Source organism: Hemitrygon akajei, chromosome 26, assembly GCF_048418815.1.
Source record: "Hemitrygon akajei chromosome 26, sHemAka1.3, whole genome shotgun sequence".
NCBI lineage: Eukaryota > Metazoa > Chordata > Chondrichthyes > Myliobatiformes > Dasyatidae > Hemitrygon > Hemitrygon akajei.
This window is the reverse complement of record NC_133149.1, coordinates 19,360,966-19,387,177: the sequence shown is the minus strand read 5'-3', so window position 1 is coordinate 19,387,177 and position 26,212 is coordinate 19,360,966. Positions and strand designations below refer to the sequence as shown.

The 26,212-nt window shown below is 40.4% G+C and overlaps 1 protein-coding gene across 1 annotated transcript in view; it reads left to right on the top strand.

Moving 5' to 3' along the window:
- The window catches only part of LOC140716678 (CMP-N-acetylneuraminate-beta-galactosamide-alpha-2,3-sialyltransferase 4-like), a 65,908-nt gene that overhangs the window by 37,236 nt on the left and 2,460 nt on the right, over positions 1–26,212 (top strand). Inside the window, exons 8-12 of the mRNA XM_073029500.1 lie at positions 3,478–3,538; positions 5,588–5,683; positions 9,167–9,356; positions 10,591–10,722; positions 16,061–16,210. Coding sequence (XP_072885601.1) covers positions 3,478–3,538; positions 5,588–5,683; positions 9,167–9,356; positions 10,591–10,722; positions 16,061–16,210 — 629 coding nt within the window. The remainder of the gene's footprint in view (positions 1–3,477; positions 3,539–5,587; positions 5,684–9,166; positions 9,357–10,590; positions 10,723–16,060; positions 16,211–26,212) is intronic.

Below are 26,212 nucleotides of genomic sequence, written 5' to 3'. Positions count from 1 at the left end.
AGACTAGCTTTTTCATACACTCTATATTTCTTTAAGTAGCTGAGTAGAAAAGTCCAAACGGAATTTAATCCAGAATTACAAACAAGAGAAAATCTGCAGATGTTGGAAATCCGAACAACTCACACAAGATGCTGGAGGAACTCAGCAGGCCAGGCAGTATCTAGGAAAAGAGTACAGTCAATGTTTCTTGTGTGTATTAATCCAGAATTAAGCCATTTGGCGCATCGAGTCTGCTGTGCTATTTCATCATAGCTGACCCATTTTCCCTCTCAGCCCCAATCTCCTGCCTTCTCCCCCTGACTAATCAAGAATCTATCAAGCTCTGACTTAAATACACCCAGTGACTTGACCTGCACACCCACCTGTGGCAACGAATTCCACAGATTCACTGCTCTCCGGCTAAAGAAATTCCTCCTCATGTCTGTTCTAAATGAACATCCCTCTATTCTGAGTCTGTGTCCTCTGAGACTCACCCACCATAGGAAGCATCCTCTCTACTTCCACTCTAATGAGGCCTTTCAACATTTGATAGGTTTCAATGATATCCCCCCTCATTCTTCTGAATTCCAGTGAGTTCAGGTCCAGAGCCATCAAACACTCTTCATATAACAAGCCTTACAATCCTGGAATCATTTTCATGAACCTCCTTTGAATCCTCTCTAATGTCAGCATATCCTTTCTTAGATAAGAGCCCAAAACTGCTCATAATGCTCTGAGGCCTTACCAGTGTTTTATAAAGCCTCAACATCACATCCTTGCTTTCATATTCTAGTCCTCTCAAAATGAATCTTAACATTGCATTTGACCTTTAGGGAATCCTGCACAAGGACTTCCGAAGTCCCTTAGTGCTTCAGATTTTTGAATTTTCTTTCCAGTTAGAAAATAGTCTATGCTTTTATTTCTTCTACCAAAGTACATGACCATACACTTCCATCTGCAATTAAGTATATGTAGCTCAAGTCTTAAGATTTGCTGCTGTGATCCCTGGCTGCTGTACACTGTACCCCGGTAATATGATGAACTGATACTGAGGCTTTGGGCCTACTCTGGGCTGCTCCAGGGTTCAGATCTAAGGACTCAATTTGGTTCAGAATGTTGTTGCTTGCTTCTATTGTTTGCATGATTTGTGTCCCCCCCGCGCATTGGGTGTTTACCTTTATTTTTAATTGGGTTCTTTCGGGTTTCTTGCTTTGTGGCTGCCTCTGAGCAAGTAAATCTCAAAGTTGTATAACTTATACATTCTTCGATAATAAATGTACTTTGAAACTATGAAGAGAAGCAAATTTGCACCACTAAAACAATGGAATCCTCAGTGTAAACAATACAAACACAGCTGACAAAGTGAACGTGACAAGCACAATGAAGTTGATTGGATACAAAGCACAGGGTATGAAAATGTGTTTCTATTTAAACAGAGATAAACACTGGCATTCAACTACTGATCAACTATGATGCATTAAAGTTCAGTGAATGCAAAACAGAACACAATTGATTCAGGAATGCACAACAATAGGATGAGAAATTGACAGAATGAACAGCAACAATTCTAAGGATATCAGGAAAAAGAATTTCATACCATCCAAACATGAGAAAATTTACAGATGATGGAAATCCAGGGAACACACACAAAATGCAGGAGGAACTGAACAGGCCAGGCAGCATCTATGGAAAAGAGTACAGTCGACGCTTTGGGTCAAGACCCTTAGGCAGTCCTGTACTTTCTTCCATAGATGCTGACTGGCTTGCTAAGTTTCTCCAGTATTTTGTGTGTGTTGCTTCATACCATTCAAGGGTAGTTTTCACTATTTACTAGTGCACACTCTGCTCTGTTCTAGGTGTTGCCTGGAATATGATTCTGTTGATTTGCCCATTCTGCTTTCTCTTTTCCTGTTTGCATTTCAATTTTCAAGCAATTATATTGTTTGACTGGAGACTTTGTATAAATTGCTTGACAAGTGAGATACGCACAATGCCATCCTCCAGTCAGCTGACACAAAGGTTTATTAGCCGTATGGGATAGCCATTGTATGGGAAAAGATTAGCAACTTGAGGTTAATGATTCAGCTGGCTACAAATTATTTTGTGAATATACGGGGAGACCAGTGCCAACTTAAAGCTTTGAAGACGCTCCTACTATGATATCTGGACATCAGAGTAAGCAAATGAAGCCAGGAGAATTCAGGAACTGTCTTGAGTGTTCCTGGTGATTCATTGCTCGTTGTTGCCACTACATCTTTTGTCATCTACAATTTCTGTCCCGGCATAATGACTACCCTGCTTCTCATCATTGAACACCATTGGTACAAAGCAATGGAGTCAAAGACTTCTGAGGAATCCTGCTGATGTTTTTGTGTGCTGACCAGCAAATCCATCAGCTGTTTTCAGAATAAGTTTCACTCCACCTGCTAGTAAGCAATCCTGAGCAATTCCAGTCCATGGGCCTCAGACTTAATTAATAACTTCACAATTTGTGTATTTGACAGTAAATCCCCAGGTCACAGTCTCCATTGAACAGCTCATCATCATCTGGTGCATTTCAATCCATATAACCTTTGGACTTGAACATGTGTCCAATTGTAATCACCGTGGTGTCCTCTTCTGTCTGCATAACATCATGAGAGCAGCTTAGTACAACAGAGGGGCTGTCAGGCTTAAGGTGAAGGAGTATGCTGACACCAGTCTGAGGGTAGGTGTGCTGTAAGGCCATCAGTTAGTACGTGTTTGGTTTCTTTATTTTAGAGCTGATCACATTGAAACCCCAAATGCAGTATACCAGATTGAAAGAAGAGGCTGTACCTGGAGAGACTGTTTGGGTCCCTGGATGGTGGGATGTGGAAAGCTGTAAGGACTTGTTGCATCTGCTTTGGTTGGGAATTGCCATAGTGTGGGAAGTGGTTGCTGGGACTGTGAATCGCAAAGGGAGCCGTTTCCACAAAATGCTGAAAGGGACAAATGCTATCCGTGTAGTAGAAGAATTTTGCTGGAATTGGTAGAAATTGTGAAGAATGATCCATTGACTGTGGAGGTTGGTGGAGTGAAAGGAGAGCGATACTTATAGATGCTGATTGGCCTCCTGAGTATTTCCAGCATTTTCTGTTTTTATTTCATATTTGCTGATTTTGATTTCCATTACATGCTGCAGGTTATCTAATTCCAAGGCCAAGGTTCAAATATCATTTATGAGGTCGGTAGATTACATGGCTTTATTGTATGTCAGTAAATAAACAAAAGACCTTTGGTCTCTAAAATAGTTAATTGAGTCCTTGAAATGTGATCTGAAAATCTCCATTCAAATCACCTCCTCACACTGATGCGGCAGCTCAAGTCCTGAGTAATGGGAACTGAAAGCAGTGATAGAAATAATTATTCTTTAAATATTTCTGTGAAAATCACCAGTTGTGCAGTAGCAGTAAGTGGAAGAGTTTGTACACATTCTAAAGCAATCATTGTATCCTAATATTTTTCTAATCTTTCCAGAAAATCTTGTCAGACAGATACTCGTCCAAACAAAGTCCAACATGCCGGAAAAGATCAACGGGTAAATGCTTCACCTTGAGGGGGAGGGGGGTTTAGTAGTTTTGGACATTTTTCCCTGTTTGGGTTGGCATTACTTTGGCCAATTCTTTGCATCGAGGATGACTTGCTTCCACTGCAGTTCTATGGGTTCTGTAGGCCTGGAGTGGCTGATGAAACCAATGTGAGATCCACAGACTCTGTCACAAGTGTGACAGGAGGTGCTTGGTAGGGTAGTTGGGTGGAGGGATGAGGGGTTCTTGGTTTGTTTGCACGCCTCCCACCATTTACACTCACCCTCTGTGTGCTCTCACTTGAGAGGCTCAAAACTGGTGCTTTCTCAAACAACTCTCCACCAGTTCTCATGGGTCAGTAAGGATGAGTCCCTAAGAAAGCTTTAAGGATATTCTTGGCTTTCCTTCAGTCCTCCTGGAAATTTCTTGCAGTAACTGAGTTTGTTTCAGGAATTTGCAATCAGACATACAAATGATGTAGCCCTACTATTGATGCAGGCTGAATACTGCTTCCATATTGAGAATGTTTGCATTGTCAGAGTCCAGTGTTGACTTTATTTAATCCCATGGGTGTTTTCAAAGTGTTATGTTATGCATCTTTTATAATAGATGCTAATACTTTCCCTTCTACTGATGTTAGGCCTAATGGTCTGGAATTCCATGGTGTTACCTTTCTTGTTTTAAAAATTGTGGGTTATAGTTGGTGCCCTCCAATCTTTTGAAAGTACTCCAGTGTCTAGGACTTTGGAAGATGATGACAATTGCCTTTACTATTTCTAGGGGTCATTTCCTTTAGTTATTCTGGGATATAATGAGGTACACAAGATAGATGGTCTTTTTCACAGAGTAGACCAAAATAGTGCGGTAGTTTTCATGGGTTTGTTCTCTATTCTGAAATCTGATAGCAGAGGGGAAAAAGCATAAAAACATACATTGCACATCCACAGGATATTCCTTATGTCAGGGACTTCATCGGGAATGGTAATCACACCATTGACCGAGCTGAGCAAGTCCTGAGTGATATGCTAGTTAGAGAGAACTGGCACATGATATACACATATGTGCTTTGTCCTTATCATTCTACCTAAGTAAGTGAAGTGACCTAAGTAATGGCTTTTCACCAGAAAATACCCTTCCCTTGAAGTGAATGTGGCATTTGATTGAAATCCTGTCAATCTGGGGAAAGCATTCAAATGGTTGGAATTATATCTTGTACAAAGAAAGATAATTGTGCCTGATGGAGATCAATCATCAGAGACCCAAGGCAACTGATTCTTCCCTGCATACAACAAGAACTCAATAACATTGGGACGTGGGCAGATAAAAGGAAAATGACCAGGTGGTGACTATCTCCATGTCTAGAGATGTCTAACCACCAAACCAGCATTCACATTTTCAGTGACAGTGGGCATATAACAGTAGAATGGGAACTTGAAAGGGGAGGAGGGTTCAGTTATATATAGGAAGAGGATGGGGATATTGATGGAGCAGGTGGGATTGAGCAGAGATTGAGATGGAGCAGTTGGTAGCAGGAGGAAATGGGATGGTGCATACAGGAATGCAGAGAGGTTAGGGTATGGTAGGCTGAGATGACTGGAGAGTGGGATAGAGCAGATGGAATGGACAGGTTTTGGACAGAGTAAGTGGGTACAGGCAATGAAATGGAGGAGGAAGGATGCAGTGAAGGGTTGCTCAATGTAAATTTCCAGGCTCTCTATGAAATTCATTATGAAGTGTAGCAAGTAGGAAAATGCCAAGAGATTTGGAACATCAGAAAATATAGAAGGATTGTGATTTAGAAAGCTGAGACTGAAAGGGAGAGCGGTGGTGGGTGGCAAGACTTGAGTAAGGAAAGATTTGAAATAACAATCTGGAGAATATGTGGAATTAAAAGTGAAGGACTTAGGCTGTCATGTTAATCAAGGACATGCATGTGACTAGTTCATAAACCTTGAAACCAAACCAAGTAAGAATTCCAGTTTTGACACCATCACTAACTTGTAATGTTCAGTCACTGTGATCAGTCTCCAGTTCTTTTTAAGCTCTTGGTCTCTTGCTAGTTTGGTCTGTAAACGGTGTGTTGTTGTCGGAAATGGAAACACCTTAAAGAACAGCTTACTTGGAGAAGTTATCAACAAATACGACATTGTTATTCGGTGAGTGATGTCCAGCCATCTTATTTATTTCACGTTGGCAAGACCAAGTGTACACTGGGTTATTGTTTTGCACAGCATCTATGCAATGTCTAATGGCCAGCCTTGAACCTTTGGTTGTGCATTATTTGAACTGTCTTTCCTATTCCCACACTGATCTGTCTGCTTCAGCCTACTCCACCGCCAGGGTAAGGCCAAATGCAAGCTAAAAGAACAGCTCTTCATATTCTGCTTGGGTAGTCTACAATCCAAAATTCAAAGTACATTTATTATCAAAGTGTGTTTATAGTATACAAGCCTAAGATTTGTCTTCCTGCAGGCAGCCACTAAACAAAAAACAAACACATGGAACCCATTAAAAGAAAGCATTAAAGACACAATGCGCGAAAAAAGGAACAAATCGCGCAAATGGCAAAAAACGAGTAAATAACATGGAGAATGTTAAACCTCAAACCTCAGAGTCCCCAATAATGGTCAAAGAGTGACAACCATTGAGTCAGTTCCATTTTGCTCTGTGTGTGTGCGTGTATACGTACGCGCCTGGTGGAGTTGTTGGAGCGCCGTCATGACAAGCTTTTTGCACCAATCTTTTTGGTGATTGCTCATCGCCTTGGGTATCTTGCCCATCCCTCTCCAGGTTTTTTTTTTACGAGGTTGATTTGCTAGCTCGACGCTGAACCCAGGCATGGATGGAGAGCATGCAAGGGAACTGGCTGGATTCGAACTCAGGACCTCTCGCCCCGAAGTCCAGCACTGATGTCACTACGCCACCAACTGTAACTGTGCCAATGATTGCAGGCCTTAGCTGCAGAAGCAGTTCCGCACCAAAGCACCTCAATCAAATTGCGCAAATAGCAAAAAAGTGAGTCCATGGGTTGTGTTCAGTGTTGAGGACATTAAACATCAACCTGCAGATTCCCCCGACAAAGACACACAGCCATGAGCTGTGCCACCAAGGCGATCGAGCCCAAGACTCCTGCACCTTCCTCCAGTGGCAGGGAGAGGGAGGCTGGTGAAATGTAGGCAGATGCTGCTGAACACTGCTCGACTTCCGCTCTTGTGCTTGTCGATTTCAATCTCGCTTGACGTTGTAATCAATGAGGGTTGAAGCTGGCCATGGGTTCGCGTTCTGCATTTAGAAAATTATGGTGGTACACTCTGCTCTCGACCTATTTTAGTGTTCAATGCATGTGCATTGAATTTTCCAATTTCAGGAAACACAACTTCCTCATGTTCCTTTCCCATAGCCGCCAGTCCACCCAGTGTCTCTGTCCCTTTATTCGCCTTTTCCACACCCCCCCCTTATAAATCATCTAACAGCCTCTTGCATACAGGTCATTGTTCATACAGATCAGAATTCATACACGATGCATTGAGGTAGAATAAGGTAAAACAATTAACAATACAGAATAAAGTGTAAAAGTACAAAACTTCTTCTCCACTTATTCGAGGGAACACCTTGTCAGGCTCTGGGGATTTATCCACCCTTATTTTTCTGAAGACAGCAAGCACCTCTTCCTTTGTAATCTGTATATGGTCCATGACCTCACTGTTCTTTTGCCTCCGTTTATATACTTTGCATCATTCTCCTAAGTAAATACAGATGCAAAAAATACATTTATTTTGGCTCCGTGCTAAGATGACCACTCTGATCTCCCAGAGGGCTGATTCTGTTCATTGCTTTTGCTCTTAATATACATCAGGTGCACATCTTTATTGGCATTGGTACTTGCCACATGTACCAAGATACAGTAAAATGCATGTCTGTTATACTGTTCGTACGGATCAAATCATTACACAGTGCATTGAGGTAAAACAAAGAAAAATTATAGCAATGCTGTATAAATTGTAAAAATGTAAAAACAAAAACTTATCTCCTCTATGTCATCTTGTTCCATTTATAATCTAACAGGCGTCATCAGACCCTAACCTCTCTTGCAAACTAACTTCTATGTTCTTTCTGGTGCAGGATCTCATTCTGAAACATTAATCGTCCCTCTTCCTCTACAGAAGTTGCTTGACCCACTGAGTCCTCAAACAGGTTTTAGCTCCAAATTCCAGCATCTGCAGTTTCTTGTGTCTTTGTTCCATCTGAGTGTCAGTTTTAGTCAGTGCTAACAACCTATCTTCTGAATGCAGTAACATGAGTTTGCCCTTATCTGCAGCCTCTGATTTTTGTTTTACAGTACTTTGAAATTGGTTTAGTTTTTTACAGAAATTGATCTGTTTTTTCCAGCATCCTCTGTTTCCGTAAACTTGTAGTCCATTCGGGAGACACTGAGTACAACTGTGACTTGAGTGATGTTGAGAGTGGATTAACAAACCTTGCCCTTCAGGTTCCTCTGAAGACTTTGGCAAACAGTCCAACCCTTTCAACAATTCTTATTCCGCCACAGATGCTGTTTACCAACTGTGTTCTTCCAGCAGATTAATAGCTGGTCATGTCCTGTCATTAGATTAATCAAAGTTGTCATGGGTTTTTGATTTTCTTGATATCTCCAACATTCAGAAATGCTTCAATTATTCATTCTGAAACATTTTTAGATATTGCATTTCAAAAAGTAAATGAAATCAATTGCAGCACTTATTTTTGAATAAGTTACATCAACAAAACAAAAAAAAACAAATGTTTTGTATATACTCTCCATTCTTTCATGTAATCCTATAATCCACATTCTAGTGAACAAACAAGTGGAACTTCCATCAGCAGAACCCAGAGCTTAAAGACTGGGGAGCTTTAGCAAGTTGTCACTCCAGTGCTGGCTCCCAGCAGAAAATGGCCGACTGTATTGTTGTTCTCTCATTGCCTTTCCTCACTTATGTCGAACCATTGGTAGTGACAACTTTGTGCACGTAGAAGCACAGCACAAATATATCGTTGTCACAGAGCACAGAAACAGGTCCTTCAGCCCTCTAGGTTTGTACTGACCACCATTCATTTACACTGATCAAACACTAATCTCACTTTTTTTCTCCCCACATTCCCATCAATAGCTTCCATTTCTCATATACACTTGAGAGTTAATTTACAGTGGCCAATTAAACTACCACCCCGCACATTTGGAGAATATGCCATCGGCGGTTAGGTGGATTTCAACACAACTAGATTATTGAGTGTAGCTCCATTCTTTAAGTTTCTAGTAATTGTGTTAAAAAGCTGTGTTTGTTATGCATAGTTGCAAGGTGAATATAAGAATGGTCAGGGAATGTTAAATGAACACATTGAATGAATGAACCAGAGGCACCTTAAAGGGTGTCATTCTCTTGTAATAGTTCACTTGGGAGGTAAAGGTTAAAAAAAATGAAATGAAGCAAGAGCTGTCTTCAATGAACTTCTGTTTAATTCACCCAATGGTGGTGCTCCTTATTGGAAACCATGTCCAAAACTACTTCATCTGTCCTGTAAATTAGAGTGTTAATTCAAAATCAGGTATCTTACTGGACACCATGATTTTTAACCTCTACCAATTTCCCTCTACTTCTTAGATTAAACAATGCTCCAGTGAGAGGCTATGAAAAGGATGTTGGCAACAAGACTACTCTGAGATTCTTTTACCCCGAATCGGCAATTGAAGACCTCTCTGGTGAAAATAATCCTGACATGCTCTTTGTGTTGGTACCCTTCAAAACAGTTGATCTCCTCTGGCTGAAGGAACTTGTATATAATAAAAGAGGCGTAGGTATCATGCATGAGAACTGTACTGTTTACCACTTATACTTCCCATAACCAGATTCGTAACATAAAAAAAAAGTTTTTCTGCACTGGGTTACAGACAGCAAAGCCAGCATATCTTTGCCTCTCCCTTAATGCTATTTTTGAATATTTGTTGTCCTTCTAAATGAAAGTATTTCTATAAGGTCTTTAGTGAGGGAGTTCCAGGATCTTGACGGAATGATTCATAGGAGAACTAGTAGATATTTCTTTTCCTGGCAGCTTTTTATTTGATCTCATATAATCACTATATTTACTCTTAGGCAACATTTTAGGCAATGCTTCTGTTGGGGTTTTACCTTACAGAAAAATTTATATATTATAAACTACCTATTAACTCTTTAATTGTTAGCCCTGCCTTGCTTGTTGACCGAGATATTATTGATGCCATATAGCCAATATGCCTCATATCTTTATAGTTTGCTCTGTTCAGTTTAAGGCTCTGCTTTCACATTGAACTAAATTACATCCTACCATTCCAAAAATTTCATCATGCTATGATCACTTTTCTCTAAAGTGCCCCTCACAACTAGACTTAAAATTGGCTTACCTTGGTTATATGTAAATTAAAGACCCTGTGATTATGGAGTTGCCTTTGTGACATGTGTCCTGAGTTGTAGTATTCCCTACATCAACAATACTGATTGGGATTCCATATACAGTTCTGACCAATGCCTTCTGGCCCTTGCATCCAAACTGATTTTCTGAATCTTCCCCATGGTCTTTAGCTGATGCTTTAATATCAGCATGCCCATTTCTATCCTTGACCTCTGCCAGCAACAAAAGCAGAAAAGTGCTGGACATTTTCAACAAGTTGAGAAGCAATGGAGTTAGCATTTCAGATCAATCATCTTTTATGTGGATGGGTATAAGTTAAAAATACAGTTGCACTGTAGAGGGAAGGTGGAACGAAGAAAGCGGATGTGTGATAGACACTGAATGACAGATGGTCAAAGTCAAAGCTGAGTTTATTGTCACATGCTCAAACACACATATACACAAATGCAATGAAAAACTTCCTTGCATGGACTCATTACATGAGAGACATGACATTCATAAGAAAATGGTCATAGTGTCACTGAAACTGAGGCAGTGATTAAGGTTGTGCGGGTTGGTTCAAGAACCAAGTGGTTGAAGGAAGGTATACAGCCTTGTGGACTATAGACTCCCTTTGATTTGTATTGATTTTTCCCACCAGATAAGGAATGGATTCTGGAGGAGACCGCCTATAATAAAGAAGTTGGATATTTCTAAGTTGCGGATACTCAGCCCTTTCTACTTATATCAAGCAACGACAGAATTACTGAAGAAAGCAGATTTCACCGCAAGGGTGAGGCATGATTCTAACGTTTCTTGTGAAATCAATTGGGAATACAGTTACTGAACTCTCAGTTAACCAGAAACAGTTAAGTATCTTAATTAGGGAAGTTTACCTCAGTTTTCAGTTGTCAGGAGGCCATATGCCAGTTCTCATTGGTTCAAAGTTCTTAGTAAATGACACTTACTGAGTAAGAGGTAGAAAGAGTAAGCATATTCGAATTTCTGGGAGCTAACAGTTTGGGTGACCTGCCCTGGGCCCAGCATGTGGATTTAATCATGAAGCAGGTACATGAGAAAATAGTTTTAATCCATCTACACTGCATTCTGGTGGTCATGAAATCTTTTTTTGAACTAATGTAGTTCTTTTGATGAAGCTACTCCCATAATGGTTCCAGATGATGAAGAACCAGCAGTAAGTCAGGATGCTGAAGTAGGAATCAGGCACTGGCAGGTGCTGAAGATGAACGCTAGTGATGAATTGTAGTGATGTTTTGGATGGAATATGCTAAGGTTGGGGAATCGTGTGTTCAAGCAGACTGGATGATATGGTGGGCAGCAGTTGCTAATGGAGGACTGTTGGAGCTATACTTGTTCAGGAAGATATTGGTGGCTGAGGATGGCTTTAGGAAACAGTACAGCCCCCAAAGAGTTTTAATGAGGATTGGATTTGGCTCTTGAAGGACCTGCTGGTGTAAAGATTACATCTTATGATATGCTGGCTTTCAGAGAAAGTTGGACTGTTGCAGAGGCAGAAATGAACCATGGCAGAAAGCTAAGCTTTTTAATCAACAGATGCAGAGAGAAGCAATGGGGGAAGTGGGTGGTGACATTCAGTTTGGACTGTCAGACTAAAGAGCGGGAGGGTTCCTGCAGGCCTGTGGTTCCCTTCAGAAGGGCTCACAACAGATCCTGGCATGGATATACCAGGCTGGATGAGTCTTGGTAGGATTGAAATTTCCTATAATTCTTCAACACAATGAACCAAATTCCTTCCACATCTGAGAGTGATTTTGTGCGAAGGAGGGGTTGGGAGTTTGATGTTATTGACACTTTTTTTTGCATGGCAGGAGGTTAATGTCCTAGCTGTCGTTTTCTGAGTGGGCAATCTACTAGTTTTTGTGCGAGGGAGTTGTTGGCGGGGGGGGGGGGGTGGTGGTTAGGATTTGTGGTTTACGAGTTTTTATCATTCTCCAAAATATCAATGCAAGTTGCTTCCTATCATAAACATAAGGGTGATATTTCCCTATCTTCTTATTATTTGCTTGTTAGCCCATGAGTCTTTTCCCTCATGCATCTAATGTATGACTGTCTCTATCATGTTTTGGTAAATAAAACTGACCCCACTGGTCAAAGTGAAATCATGTCAGGGTGCCAACAGTTGCTTCAAGACTTGTTCAGGTGATGCAACATAGACCTTAAGACCGTAAGACATAAGAGCAGAATTAGGCCATTCGGTCCATCGAGTCTGCTCTGCCAATTTATCATGGCTGATCTTGGATCCCGCTCAACCCCATACACCTGTCTTCTCACCATATCCTTCGATGCCCCGACCAATCAGGAAACTATCAACTTCCGCCTTAAGTATATCCACAGACTTGGTCTCCACAGCAGTCTGTAGCAGAGCATTCCACAGATTCACTACTCTCTGGATTAAAAAAAAATCCTTCTTCCCTCTATTCTAAAAGGATGACCCTCATTTTTGAGGCTGTGCTCTCTAGTTCTGGTTACCCCCACCATTGGCAAGCATCCTCTCCACATCCAGCCTATCTAATCCTTTCAACATTCAATAGGTTTCAATAAGATTGCCCCACGTTCTTCTAAATTCCAGTGAGTACAGGCCCAAAGATGCCAAATGCTCCTCATATGTTAACCTCTTCATTTCCAGAATCCTCCTCATGAACCTCCTCTGGACTCCAATGACAGCACATCCTTTCTGAGATGTGGGGACCAAAAGTGTTGACAATACTCCAAATGCGGCCTAAATAGCATTTTATGAAGCCTTAGCATCATCTCCTTGCGTGTATATTCTATTCCCCTTGAAATAAATGCCATTTGCCTTCTTTTCCACGACTCAAACTGTAAACTAACCTTCTGGGAGTCTTGCAAGAGGACTGCTAAGTAACTTGCAGTTTGAACTTTCTCCCCATTTAGATAATAGAGCGCACTATTGTTCCCTTTACCAAAATGCATTATCATACATTTCCCAACACTGTATTCCATCTGCCACTTTTTGTCCATTCTTCCAATTTGTTTAAGTCCTGCTGCAATCACATTGCTTCATCAGCACTACCTACGCCTCAACCTATCGCCATATCATCCGTAAACTTTGCCACAAAGCCATTACCCAAATCATTGACAAACAATGTGAAAAGCAGCAGTCCCAATACTGATCCCTGAAGAACACCACTAGTCACTGGCATCCAACCAGAAAAGGCCCCCTTTATTCCCACTGGCTGCCTCCTGCCTGTCAGCCATTCCTCTATCCATGCCAGTATCTTTCCTGCAATGCCATAGGATTTTATCTTGTTAAGAAGCCTCATGTGTGGCACCTTATCAAACGCCTTCTGAAAATACAAGTAAATTGCATCCACTGCCTCTCCTTTGTTCACCCTGCTTGTTACTTCCTCGAAGAACTCTAACATATTTGTGAAGTTCTTATTGAGACATGGTCATAGAGACAGATTAGGTCAACACCAAAATGGATCCTCAGCCAACATATCCACGCGGACCTTTTAGTCCATCTGCACTAATCCAGTTGCTGTATTAGGACTGTGCCCTTTATATCTTGCCAAAGATGTACCAGATAGGTTAACTGGTCATTGTAGGTTGTCTCATGATTGGGTTTGGGACAAATCGGATTGGTCGGGGGTCGCTGGGGCCTACTCCATGCCGCATCGCTAAATACTGTAAATATAATCCATAACGTAGTGATTGTACCAGATTCCACCACCACCTCTGGCAGTGAGTTCCAGATATCAACCACTCTCCTTGTAACACATTTAACTCTCATGTCCTCTGTTTAAACTCCGTTTTCACACCATAATCCTTTGTCATCTTATTTTTGATACCCCCCCCCCCCACCATGGGAATAAGATTTTGAACTTTGATTCTGTCTATGCCATTCTAAATCTTATCTATTTCAAACAGGACACCCCCTCAGCCTCCTTCAAACCAGGGAGAACAAACCTAGTCCATCTAATCTCTTCCAATGAAGAAAGTCCTTCAATGTAGGCAATATCCTGGTGAATCTATAGTGCTGTCACATCTTCCCTTTACTGTGGCAACCAGAACTGCACATAATAGTCCAAGTTTCGCCTAGACATTGTTTTATGAAATTGTAGCATATCATTCCAACTCTTGTAATCTGTGCCCTGACCTATAAGGGCAAGCATTCGACTCTGCACTCTTTCCTTCTCTATCTGCCCATCATCTCTCCTATTGCTTGGCAGCTCTTGCCCCAACCCTTCTCCTCACCCCTTTTTTACTGACTATCTCCCCTCTACTCTTTCAGTCTATATGAAGGGGCTTGACCCAAAATATTGATGATACCTTTCCCTCTACAGATCCCACCTGACCCATGGAGTTCCTCCAGCAGTTTAGTTTGTGCTGCATGCCTTGGTCACCATCCTTATAAACCTGAGATGCCACTTTCAGGGAACTGTAGATTTGAGTTCTCTGTTCAGCATCATTTTTTAGTGCCCGGCCATTTATTGTATATGTCTGACCCCTATGGCTGTACATTGATTAGGCTTACTGAACTTTAAACCCACTATGGATTTAACTAGCTGTTTCATAAGAATATAAGAACATGTGAAATAGGAGCAGGATTAGGCCATCTGGACCATGGAGCATGCTTCACCATTCAATAAGATCACCTACCTCCCTTTTTCTCATAACCCTGAATTCCCCTGCAATTCCCTTAAATATATTTAATGAAGTAGCCTTTGCTCCTTTCCTAGGCAGAGAATTCTCTGGGAAAAACATTTTCTCCTTATCTCCATCCTAAATCTATTCCCCTGAATCTTGAGGCTATGTCCTCTAGTTCTAATCTTCATTTATGATGTTGCTCTTTCATTGAACAGTACTGAACAATTGACAATATTAAATTTGATTGCATCTCAAAGAATCTCCTATCATTACTGAACATCCTTTAGAAAGCCTGATTGCTCTTTCATGTCACACATTTATTAATCATTAATGATTTTTAGCTGGTTACACATAGGAAAGGGGAATCTGAGCAGTGATGTAAATGGAAGTATTTGCTATGTAATTATCTAGTGAGTTATATTTATCCATTCAGTAATTGTAAAACTGAATTATTTAAATGTTGTAATTTGTGGAATTTGTGAAGGAGGACTATGGCATGCTTGACTTCGTAGGTTGAGGCATAAAGCTTTTCCACAGCGAGTGGCTGACATCTGGAAATCTTTTATAAGAGTCTTGTGTTTATATTTTCATATCTGGACCTTGCACCAGTGAAATTTGATAAAATTGCCATGTTTAAGAGCCATTCAGACTGATCCTTGAATGGGCAAGACACAGAAGGATAATGTCTAAATGCAGGCATATGGGATTAGTGTAGGTGGGAATAAAAGTCCGCATGGACATGGGCTGAAGGACTCTGTCTCTAAAACTGATGGATTGTTAATTGTCATATAAACTTAATTGCTTCACTTATTCCCTCATAGAGAGAAAACTGCCATCTCTATTTTGGCTAGCCTACATATTAATCTTATCACAAACATTGTAATTGACATTTAATATACAAAATACAATGGCAAATAAATGAGTGAATGAATAAATGAATGAATGAATGATGCATACTGCCTCCCACCATTTCCCATATCTTCAGATAAATAAAACAGACATGCCTAAGATTTCACTGCTATTCCATTATGCTAGAATGGAACTTACTTTCATTACAATTTCCTTGCCGGTTTGTCATCATGGGAATTGTTCATCTGAACTTCCTTCTCAAATACCATATGTGTCTGTTTACCTTTTAATTTCCTCCTCAAGTCCAAACTAACAAAATCAAGACTCTTTTGTATGCTCTTAATGGGGTTGGTGGTTTTCCCATTCAATCCAAGAATCTGGAAGTGAAGCCATTTTTTCATTGCTAAATGGTTAATCTTTTTGTAATCCTTTCCTTTCCCCCTGCCCCGCATTCCACATCGTTGTTCAGTATTAAGAGTTATTTTTTATTTCAAAAGTCTCCGTATGCCTCTACTCTCCTCACCTTCACTGATCCATCTCTTTTCCTCGTGGTTTCCCCTGTTACTTTCTCAGTCTGATTTGCCTTTAGCATTGTTGCACTTTTCGGTAAATATTTTCTTTCTCTATCACAGGAAGCACCTTATGCAACCACTGGCTTTTTAGCTGTCACAGTGGCCCTGAACTATTGTGATGAAGTGCATCTTGCTGGATTTGGATATCCAATAAATCAAAAAACAGGACTGATTCATTATTTTGATAATGTGAAGATGGAGTTCATGTTTGTAAGTATCAAATAGGAGCAATCCTAGATTTTACATCCTCTCCCTTTGTCATAAATTATCATCTCTTGTAGTCACCATCTTCTGTTTAGTGGACTCAGTCATTTTCATGATTATATGCATGCATTATGTTTATTGAATTATGCTCACAACTACCTGGGCTTACTTGTTTGGGAGCAAGAACTCAAGCATTTCCAGATGGAGTCAACATCTGAAGTGTTAATACTTGCTCCATATTGGGTCACCCAATTCATCACAGATCCTCATTTTGGTTAGAGCCCATGTGTACATAGGCTCCATGTAAGATCAATCAAGCTGGATGATCCCCATGCTTTTTACCCATAGCCTATAAACTGGTCCATTCTGCCTGCACAAGATCCATATCCCTCCATTCTCTGCATGTTCATCTGCCTTTGAAAAGTCTTTTCAACACTGTCATACCTACTTTTATTGTCACACTTGGCAGCGTGTTCCAGGCGCCTACCACACACTGTGTAAAATGAAAAATTTGCCCCATACATCCCTTTAAACTTTTCTCCTTTCACCTTATAGCTATGGCCTCTAGTATTAGACATTCCTAGCATTTCATTTTTCTCATCCCTTGTATTGATAACTATGTTTTTACTGATCCCTGCCTTTTTTCCCAGTCTGGTCTCTAATTCCCATGACAAATTAACACCATATGGTCAATTGCCCCAAAAAGTCACTAAACTTGTTTAATTTACTTATTGCATTAATATCCACGTACAAGTATAAGAAGCATCGAGATAGGTTTACAGTACATGGATACTGTAAACCTATCTCAATGCTTCTTATACTTTCTCTTGGTTTGATTCAGCCTAAAGCTATTCCACGTTGATGGTACTCGTATATCTCGAATTTTTTGCAACTTTTTATTCCCTTCCCTTTCAGTGCTACCTCGTGTTCCATCGTCCTCACCCTATTGTATCAAAGAACCTTCCTTTGAACCCTTAGCTCCCAGCTTGGTTGAAGTGAAATACATCTGACTCACACATAGACCACTTCCTTAGAGTTGATCTCAATACCACAGCATCTAAAGTACTCCCTCTGTGAAGGATATTCACTTTCCAAGCCCTGAGAAGCCTTTTGCTAACCTCAGCTTTCTAACACAACAGCATAACCTTTCCAAAGGTCAGCATTGTTTTTGACAAAAGTTAAACTTCTAACCAATATTCCTTGCTTAGCTTCTTGTTATGAACAAGTAAACACCAAGGACTTGTAAGCCCATGTTTATGTAAGACAATGGGATTATATTAATTGGCTTGCATCAAACACTGGCTAAGTTGTTTGCACCATTGTGACTGAGTTCAAGGAAGCTCGCAGACCAGACTGATTTTGTGTCTTAGCACATCAGACATGGTTGCAGGTATAGTTAATCAATGGTTGGAATGTTTCTGTACTCTGAGAGTCAGTCCTCAGAGCATTAATTTTGAGTATCTGGGATCTCTGTCCCCAGAAGCTTTAAGACCATCTGTGAATTACTTTGTCCCAGCAAAGGTATCTGTAAAACATCACATGCAGATAATGTCAACTAATAGAAAACAGTAGAGATGTTAGAAGGCATTAGAGATTGTTAAGAATGACGGAAAGACTGAGTGACAGAAAGAACTAGAATTCGTTCCTAACCCTTCAGTTTCTGACAGACAACTTGCTTGTCTGCAACTCGTTGGTATGTCCTTTAGATATATAAGAATTGTTTGGAAACCCTATGAAGTTTATAAATCTTTTGTAATTCTGAAATCTTTTATAAATCAGAAATCAGTTTCAAGGGTGTGTTAAGAACTATTTGTCCAAGAGTACCATTAAAACAAACTGTTTAAAATACTTCATTAGCTGGAAGTATCTCCTCCTTGGTAGGGAGGGAAACAAACCACTCAAACCGTGGGTATTGGCAGTGAAACTAGGCACAGATGTAAGCTAGTCTTTGAAGAGTAGGTTGATACAGTATACATTTTATAGTGAGGGTACTATAGTTATCTATATTGGGTAGAGCTTAACATCTTTTGAGTTAAGGGCTTTGTGGACAGTGAACTCAATACCATCACAACTTGTAGATCATTTCTCCAGCTGCACATTTTTTTTTCACTGTTGTATTTCTTTAGTCAGTGGTGCATGACTTTGGAAGTAACAGAGATGTTATTATCTTTGATGGCCAGCTTCCTAATCTCTTTCCTAGTTCTTAAATTCAAGTAAGGAACCTCATTCATTTTTCTATCAATGTCATTGGCAACAATACAGACCAGAATGTCTGTTTGTCCCTCTCCTGCTCCAGAATGTTTCATAACACCTTGAAGGTTGGGAACAAAAGGGAGCATTGAAAAGGATGAATTCCAAAATGAATTTGAAGATGTATGTAGCAACAGACACGGAAATATAAACTCTGGCAACAATGAGGCAGCATAATTTCTACTGACTTTAATGAGTTTCTACTACCAGACACATCTTCCTTTCCTATTATTCAGCATTCTAAAGAGACTGTTCATTCTGCAATCTCTGGTGCATTCATCCTTCTCTGCTAACACCCTTTCCCCTTCTCATGGCATCTTCTGGTGCAGCTGTAGGAGATTCAAGACCTGCTGTTTCACCTCTTCCCCTCCCATCATCTGTGGGTCCAAACACTCTGGCTGTTGATTGCACTGAGATGCTGGAGTTAGTAGGAATGGAGAAAGCATTCACATGAAGCCCTTTTTTCCTGACACTCTGTGTGTGGTAGCATTTGGCTGAGTGAAATATTAAGGGTTGGGAGGATCAAGCCATGGAAAGATGGTGAACTTAAGGATGAGAATTTAAATGATTGGAATTTGATAGAAAGAAAGATATGGGGAACAAGGTTTTGGTTTAATCATGGAGGCAAATGGATGAAAGTGAATCCCAGAAAACACTTGGAGCATAATGAAGAAGGCCTTTCACCCCATTAAATCCATGTTAGCTGTTGTGGAAGTTGAGTCCATGTCCATAAGTGATGTCACTGGAAGAGCATTGAAATGATGGATCCTGAGTAAGATTTGGAGATGGAGAATGGGGAACGATAATGAACAGGGAAACAATCACTGATGTCTAGGTTGGATCTGGTGCTGCAGTGAGCTACCTAGACAAAAGAGCAGGATGGTAACAGGGTGACGATTACACACGTACAGCAGTGATAATTAATTTAAATGTAAATCTCTGCAGGTCACTAAAGCATAGAATATTCTGCCTAAAATTTCATGTGTATAAGCTACTTTAGGTCTTTATCTCAGATACTCTACGAGCACACCTCAGTGTGATGATATCGTTTACTTTGGAATGCAAACTTTTGTTCTTTAAGGAAAATCTGATTTTATGGTCCATCACCTGTAATGCTTTCTACTGTGAGATTAAATCTGGTTATTAAATGCAAACACTGTTCCTTCAAGTGACTGAGTTCTCAACATTGGTTTTAAAGTGTCCTCCTTGTTATGTTAATTAGTTTAAAGGCAGGTTGAAATTTGGGTTCACTTAACAAAGGGCAAATTGTTGAAAATCTGAGGCAGCTCATTCATTGCCAAGCTTGATTTTATTGAATATTTCTTACTGAGGAGACTATTCTGCTCTTGCTGCACAGTGTTACCAATCTCAAAGATATATCCAGTGAGTTCTACTCATCCATTCATCCTACAGATCCTGTACTCACGCTCCTACAATTATATATCTAATTCACTTCTGAAATATTAAAATTATCTGAATTTCCATTGATATTTCAGGAAATGCATCTCAGAGCCAATGGAGAAAGATTGCTGGAGCATTTTAATTATATTAACTCTGTGTGCTCTCACCTCCAGAAGAGATAGCTTGTCCTCATTGATGAGAAGGCTGATTGAATCAACTATCTAGTCAGCTTTCTTGATGTTAGCAGAGCCTCCCTTTAAATAATGAGAAAGGCAACACACTTGCAAAATGCGTTTTGCCATAGCATAAATAGCAAGATCACTAGAGTCATGGAGTAATAGAGCACTACAGTGCAGAAATATGCCCTTCGGTCCATTTAGTTCATGCTGAACTACAAAGTATTTTGCTTAGTCCTATTGATCTGCACATGAACTAAAGCCTTCCATACCCCTCCCATCCATGTACTCATCCAAATTTCTCTTAAATGTTGAAATCGAACTCTCATCCACCAATTTCACTGGCAGTTCATTGCACAGTTGCATCACATTGTATGTAAGTGAAGAACCCCCCCCCCCCCTCTGGTTCCCCTTAAAGCTTTCATCTTCCACCCCCTTAACCCATAAGCTTTAGTTCTAGTCTCGCCCTACCTCAGTGGAAAAGGTCTGCTTGCATTTACCCTGTCTATACTCCTCATAATTTTGTAAAACTTTTCCAAATCTCATCTCAATCTCCTATGCTCCAGGAATAAAGTCCTAACCTAGCTAACCTTTCCCTATAACTTGGGTAACATCTTTGTAAATATTCTCTGTACTCTTTCCATCTTACTGATATCTTTCCTGTAATTGGTGACCACAGCTGCACACAATACTCCAAATTAAACCCCACCAAAGTCTTATACAACTTCAACATAACATCCCGACCCCTGTACTCAATTCTTTGATTTATGAAGGCCAACGTGCTGACAACTCTCTTATGACGCTATATAACTGCGACCCCACTTTCAAGGATTATGGACCTGTATTCCCAGATCCCTCTGTTCCACCACAATCCTCAGTCCCTTAACGTTCACTGTGTAAGTCTTACCCTGATTTGTCCTCCTGAAGTGCAGCACCTCAAGCTTGTCTGCATTAAATTCTTCAGCCCATTTTTCCATCTGCTCCAGATCCCACTAAAAGCTTTGATAGTCTTTCTCGCTGTCTCTAATCTTGGTGTTATCTGTAAATTTGCTTGTCCAGCTTACTACTTTATCATCCAGATCATTGATATACAGTAGATGACAAACAACAGATCCAGCACTGGTCCTCGTGCACACCACTAGTCATGGGCCTCCAGTCAGAGAGGCAACCATGTGCTACCACTCTGTGACTTCTCCTGCAAAGCCAGTGGTGAATTCAATTTAAAAACACAAAATGCTGGCAGAACTCAGCAGGCCAGACAGCATCTACGGGAGGAGGTAGTGACGACGTTTCAGGCCGAAACCCTTCATCAGGAGTGAAGTAACATGGGATTGTCGAGGGGGGATAAGAAGTGGGGGGAGGGATAAAGTAGAGAGCTAGAAAGTGATAGGCTGAAGGGAAATAGGCTAGGGGGAAGGTGGAGAATTATGGGAAATAAAAGAGAAAGAAAGGTAGGGCTGGGGGGAGATTATAGTGGGGGGGGGGAAGAGAGAGAAAGAGAACCAGACTAAAATAATAGATAGGGATGGAGTAAGGGGGGGGGGGGCAGGGGTATCAACGGAGGTCTGTGAGTTGGATGTTCATGCCGGCAGGTAGGAGGCTACCTAGGCGGGAGATAAGGTATTGCTCCATCAACCTGCGTGTGGCCTCATCTTGACGGTAGAGGAGGCCGTGGACAGACATATCGGAGTGGGAGTGGTCTGTGGAATTGAAGTGTGTGGCCACAGGGAGATCCCGCCACTGCTGGAGGACTGAGCGCCGGTGTTCGGTGAAACGGTCTCCCAGTCTGCGGCGGGTCTCCCCAATGTATAAATGGCCACATCGGGAGCACCGGATAAAGTATATCACGCCAGTTGACTCGCAGGTGAAGTGGTGCCTCACCTGAAAGGACTGTCTGGGGCCTGGGATGGTGGTGAGGGAAGAAGTGTGGGGGCAGGTGTAGCACTTCTTCCGTTTGCAGGGATGAGTGCCCGGAGGGAGGTCGGTGGGGAGGGATGGGGGGGATGAATGGACAAGGGAGTCGCGTAAGGAGTGATCCCTGTGGAAAGCCGAGAGTGGGGTGGGAGGGGAAGATGTGTCTGGTGGTGGGATCCCGTAGGAGATGGCGGAAGTTACGGAGGATTATACGTTGGATCTGTGGACTGGTAGGGTGATAGGTGAGGACCGGGGGACGCTATTGAATTCAATTTAATACCTCACCTTGAATGCCAGGTGACTGAACCTTCTTGACCATCCTCCCATGCAGGACCTTGCCAAAGGCCTTGCTGAAGTCTACGTGGACAACATCCACTGCTTTTCCTTCATCAATTTTCCTGGTAACCTTCTTGTAAAATTCCATAAAATTGGTTAGACATGACCTGCATGCATAGTCCCCTTGACTATCCCTAATCAGGCCTTGTATAGCCAAATATGCACACATTATATCTGTTCCCTTTGAATGCCTTCCAATTATTTACCCGTTACTGATGTCAGGCTCACCAACCTATAATTTCCCAGATATTCTTAGAGCTTTTCTTAAACAATAGAAAAGCATTAGCTATTCTCCAATCCTGCAGTACCTTACCCTTGGCTAAGGGCATTTTAAATACCTCTGCTAGGGCTCCTGCAAATTCTGCACAAGTCTCCCACAAGGCCCTATGAATTTATATACCCTATTTATTTTTTGTGGTGTAATATATAATTGATGTAAAAAAAATTGTATTGTACTAATCTAAGTCAGGCATTTATTGTATTTGTCATACTATCAAGACATAGTCTTGACCAATTTTTTTCATCAATTTTAATATTCAAATCAGTTTTCCAATTTTGTCTTGACTTATGAATTCCTGGTTTAATTGTCTGTTTTTGAATCAAATTATACATACAAGATGTAAATTTTTTAATTTTTCCTTTTTGAATTAAAGTTTCTATTTCATTAGGTTTTGGCATTAACATTGTTTGACCCCTCTTAAATAGGCCTTTAATTGAAAATAACAGAAAAGAGTGTTATTTGATATTATATTTATTCTTTAATTGATCAAGCAACATCAATATACCTCCTTCAAAACAGTCACCTATATATCTCATCCCTTTTTGAAACCAGTTATATAGAAGTTGATTATCCATTGTAAAAGGATTAAGTCTATTTTGAATTAGGGTTCTCTTTGCTAACAAAGATTTCTTTATCTCATCATCCACATTTATCTTATTCCATAAATCGATCAAATGTTTTAATATAAGAGATTCTTTCTTTTCCCGTATCCATTTGGATTCCCATTTATATATAAAATCTTATGGTATATTTTCTCCTATCTTATCTAACTCTATTCTAATCCATGCCGGTTTTTCTTCATAAAAAAAAGCGATAAATCTAAGTTGATTTGCTTTATAATAATTCTTAAAATTTGGGAGTTGTAACCCTCCTAGGTCAAATTTACATGTCAATTTTTCCAACGATATTCCAAATTTATCTGACCAATGTTTCTGATGTAATCAAGAAATTGATACTTTTTTACACTCCACTTGGTCTTGTTTTAAAATTCAACCTTTTTGGATAAATCTAAGACTTTTTACTGGAAGAAACTATTGGAATACAACTTCCACATAGCCCAATATTATTTTTATTAGGCGATATTGAAGGGATAATACTGAAATCTAAATTGAATAAATATCAGAAAAAATTTATAAAAATTGCATTGGCAGTAGCCAAAAAAGCTATTGCAATTACTTGGAAATCAAATTCATACTTAACTATGGACCATTGGAATAATGAAATATATAGCTGCATTCCACTTGAAAAAATTACTTATAATTTAAGAAATGAATATGATATATTTTTGAAAATTTGGCACCCCTATCTACAAAAGATAGGATTAAATATATAGGTCCTTTGAAGATAAAATTATTAGTTATTTGGGGAAAAAATAAAGATATATACTAAAGTTATTTTGAACTCCATGGAGCATGTGGGGATCCGCCGATATCCAGGCATTCCTTCTTTCTTTCTTTTTTCTTTCTTTTTTTTTCTTTTTTCTTTTTTTTTAGATAGGGATGTTAAGGGGGGAAGGGTTAAGGGGAGGGGAGAGGGCTAATATTAATTTTAATTATTCTATTATTCATTTTATGTAATTCTCTTAACAATTTAATTAAAAATATATAAAAAAAAGAATTTATATACCCTAACTTGCCTCGAGACAGCAAGCACTTTCTCTTCTGTAATCAGAAGACCTCTTTGCTGTTTTGCCTCAGTCTATAGACTCTCTGTCCATCTCCCGAGTAAATACAGATGCAAAAGGTCCATTTAAGATCACCTCCATCTGTTTTGACTCCATGCATAGATGATCATGCTGATCTTCAAGAGGACCATTGTTATTCTTTGCTACCCTTCTGCTAAAATAAACTAATACTAATACCAATGAAGTTGTGCACTGAATAATATATAGTATATTAGGTGCACATATTTAGTTCAAGGTAAGTATAATTGTCATTGAACCATACATGAATACCAATCAATCTAGCCAAACAAAACAGCATTACCTCGGGGCCAAAGTGCAAAACAGAACCAACAGTCATACACAGTACAAGGCACATGTAAGACAGCGGTAAAGTATAGTCACACACAAAAAAAATTATAATCCAAGTCCTTGAGTCCATGGATGTTGCAGGAGTCTGCAGTCAAACACAATATAGCTTGTCTTCTGCTGAGTGAACACTGGAGCGTAGCATGATCACCGTGCCACACCACCTCCGGTGCTCCTGTGGAGTGCCCAAATGCAATGCCTTCCCATAGGCAGCTGTAAATAGGCAAAACTGTGGCTTGAGGCCCAGTCCTCACTACGACTGAGGCCAAGCAGCTCCTTTGCCACCTGCCTTGCCACTCGACAATAAACCAGTGAAGCAGACTTTCAGCATTCTACATTAATAATGTCCAACGGTGTCTTGCAATCACAAGAAAAGCAACTAGGATGTTCACTCGCTGTTAGATTGGACTGACTCCTCAGACGCCTCTCTGACACAGCAGCACAATCTGCACTAAGTCCAGCTCCTTCAGTTTCTATTATTGTTCTTATTTATTGGTACTGGAATTGCTTTATTATTGTCACAAGTATCAAGATACAGTGAAATGCTTGCTTAGTGTACTGTTCACTCAGATCACATCATTACACAGTGCATTTATTTTTTATTTAGCAACACAGCACAGAATCGTCCCTTCTAGGCCTTTGAGCCACCCCATCCCAGCAACTCCCAATGATCTTGGTTTAATCCTAACCTAATCACAGAACAATTTACAATGACCAGTTAATCTACCCTGTATGTCTTTGGACCCTTGGAGGAGACCAGAGCAGTTGGGGAAAACCCGCACATTCCACGTGGAGGATGTACAGAGGCTCCTTCAAGGGGACGCCGGAAATGAACTCCAAATTCCGAACTGTAAGAACATCGTGCTAATGGTTACGCTACTGTGGCACCCGAGCAAGATGCTTTTTGAGTCAATAGAATTATACTGCATAGAAATAGGCCCTTTCATCCATCTATGTCTGCATTTGGCCACTGCCCCTTTATACCTTTCCTTTCTACATAAGAAACAGGAGCAAGAGTAGGCCATCTGGCCCATCGAGCCTGCCCCGCCATTCAATAAGATCATGGCTGATCTGTCCGTAAACTCAGCTCTATCTACCTACCTTTTCTCCATAACCCTTAATTCCCCCACTATGTAAAAACCTATCTAACCGTATCTTAAATATATTTAGTGAAGAAGCCTCAACTGCTTCCCTGGGCAGAGAATTCCATAGATTCACCACTCTCTGGGAAAAACAGTTTCTCCTCATCTCCGTCCTAAATCTTCTCCCCTGAATCTTGAGGCAATGCCCCTTAGTTCTAGTCTCACCTATCAATAGAAACAGCTTTCCTACTTCTATCTTATCTATCCCTTTCAAAATTGTGTATGTTTCTATAAGATCCCCTCTCATTCTTCTGAATTCCAGAGAGTATAATCCCAGGTGACTCAATCTCTTCTTATAGGTTAACCCCTTCATCCTTGGAATCAACCTGGTGAACCTCCTCTGCACTGCCTCCAAAGCTAGTACAGAGGATACTATTTTATACAATTTTGCTACGCTATACTCAGTCCCCTCTTCCAAATCATCGATGTAAATGGTAAACAGCTATGGGCCCAGCGCCGACCCCTGTGGCACCTCACTCC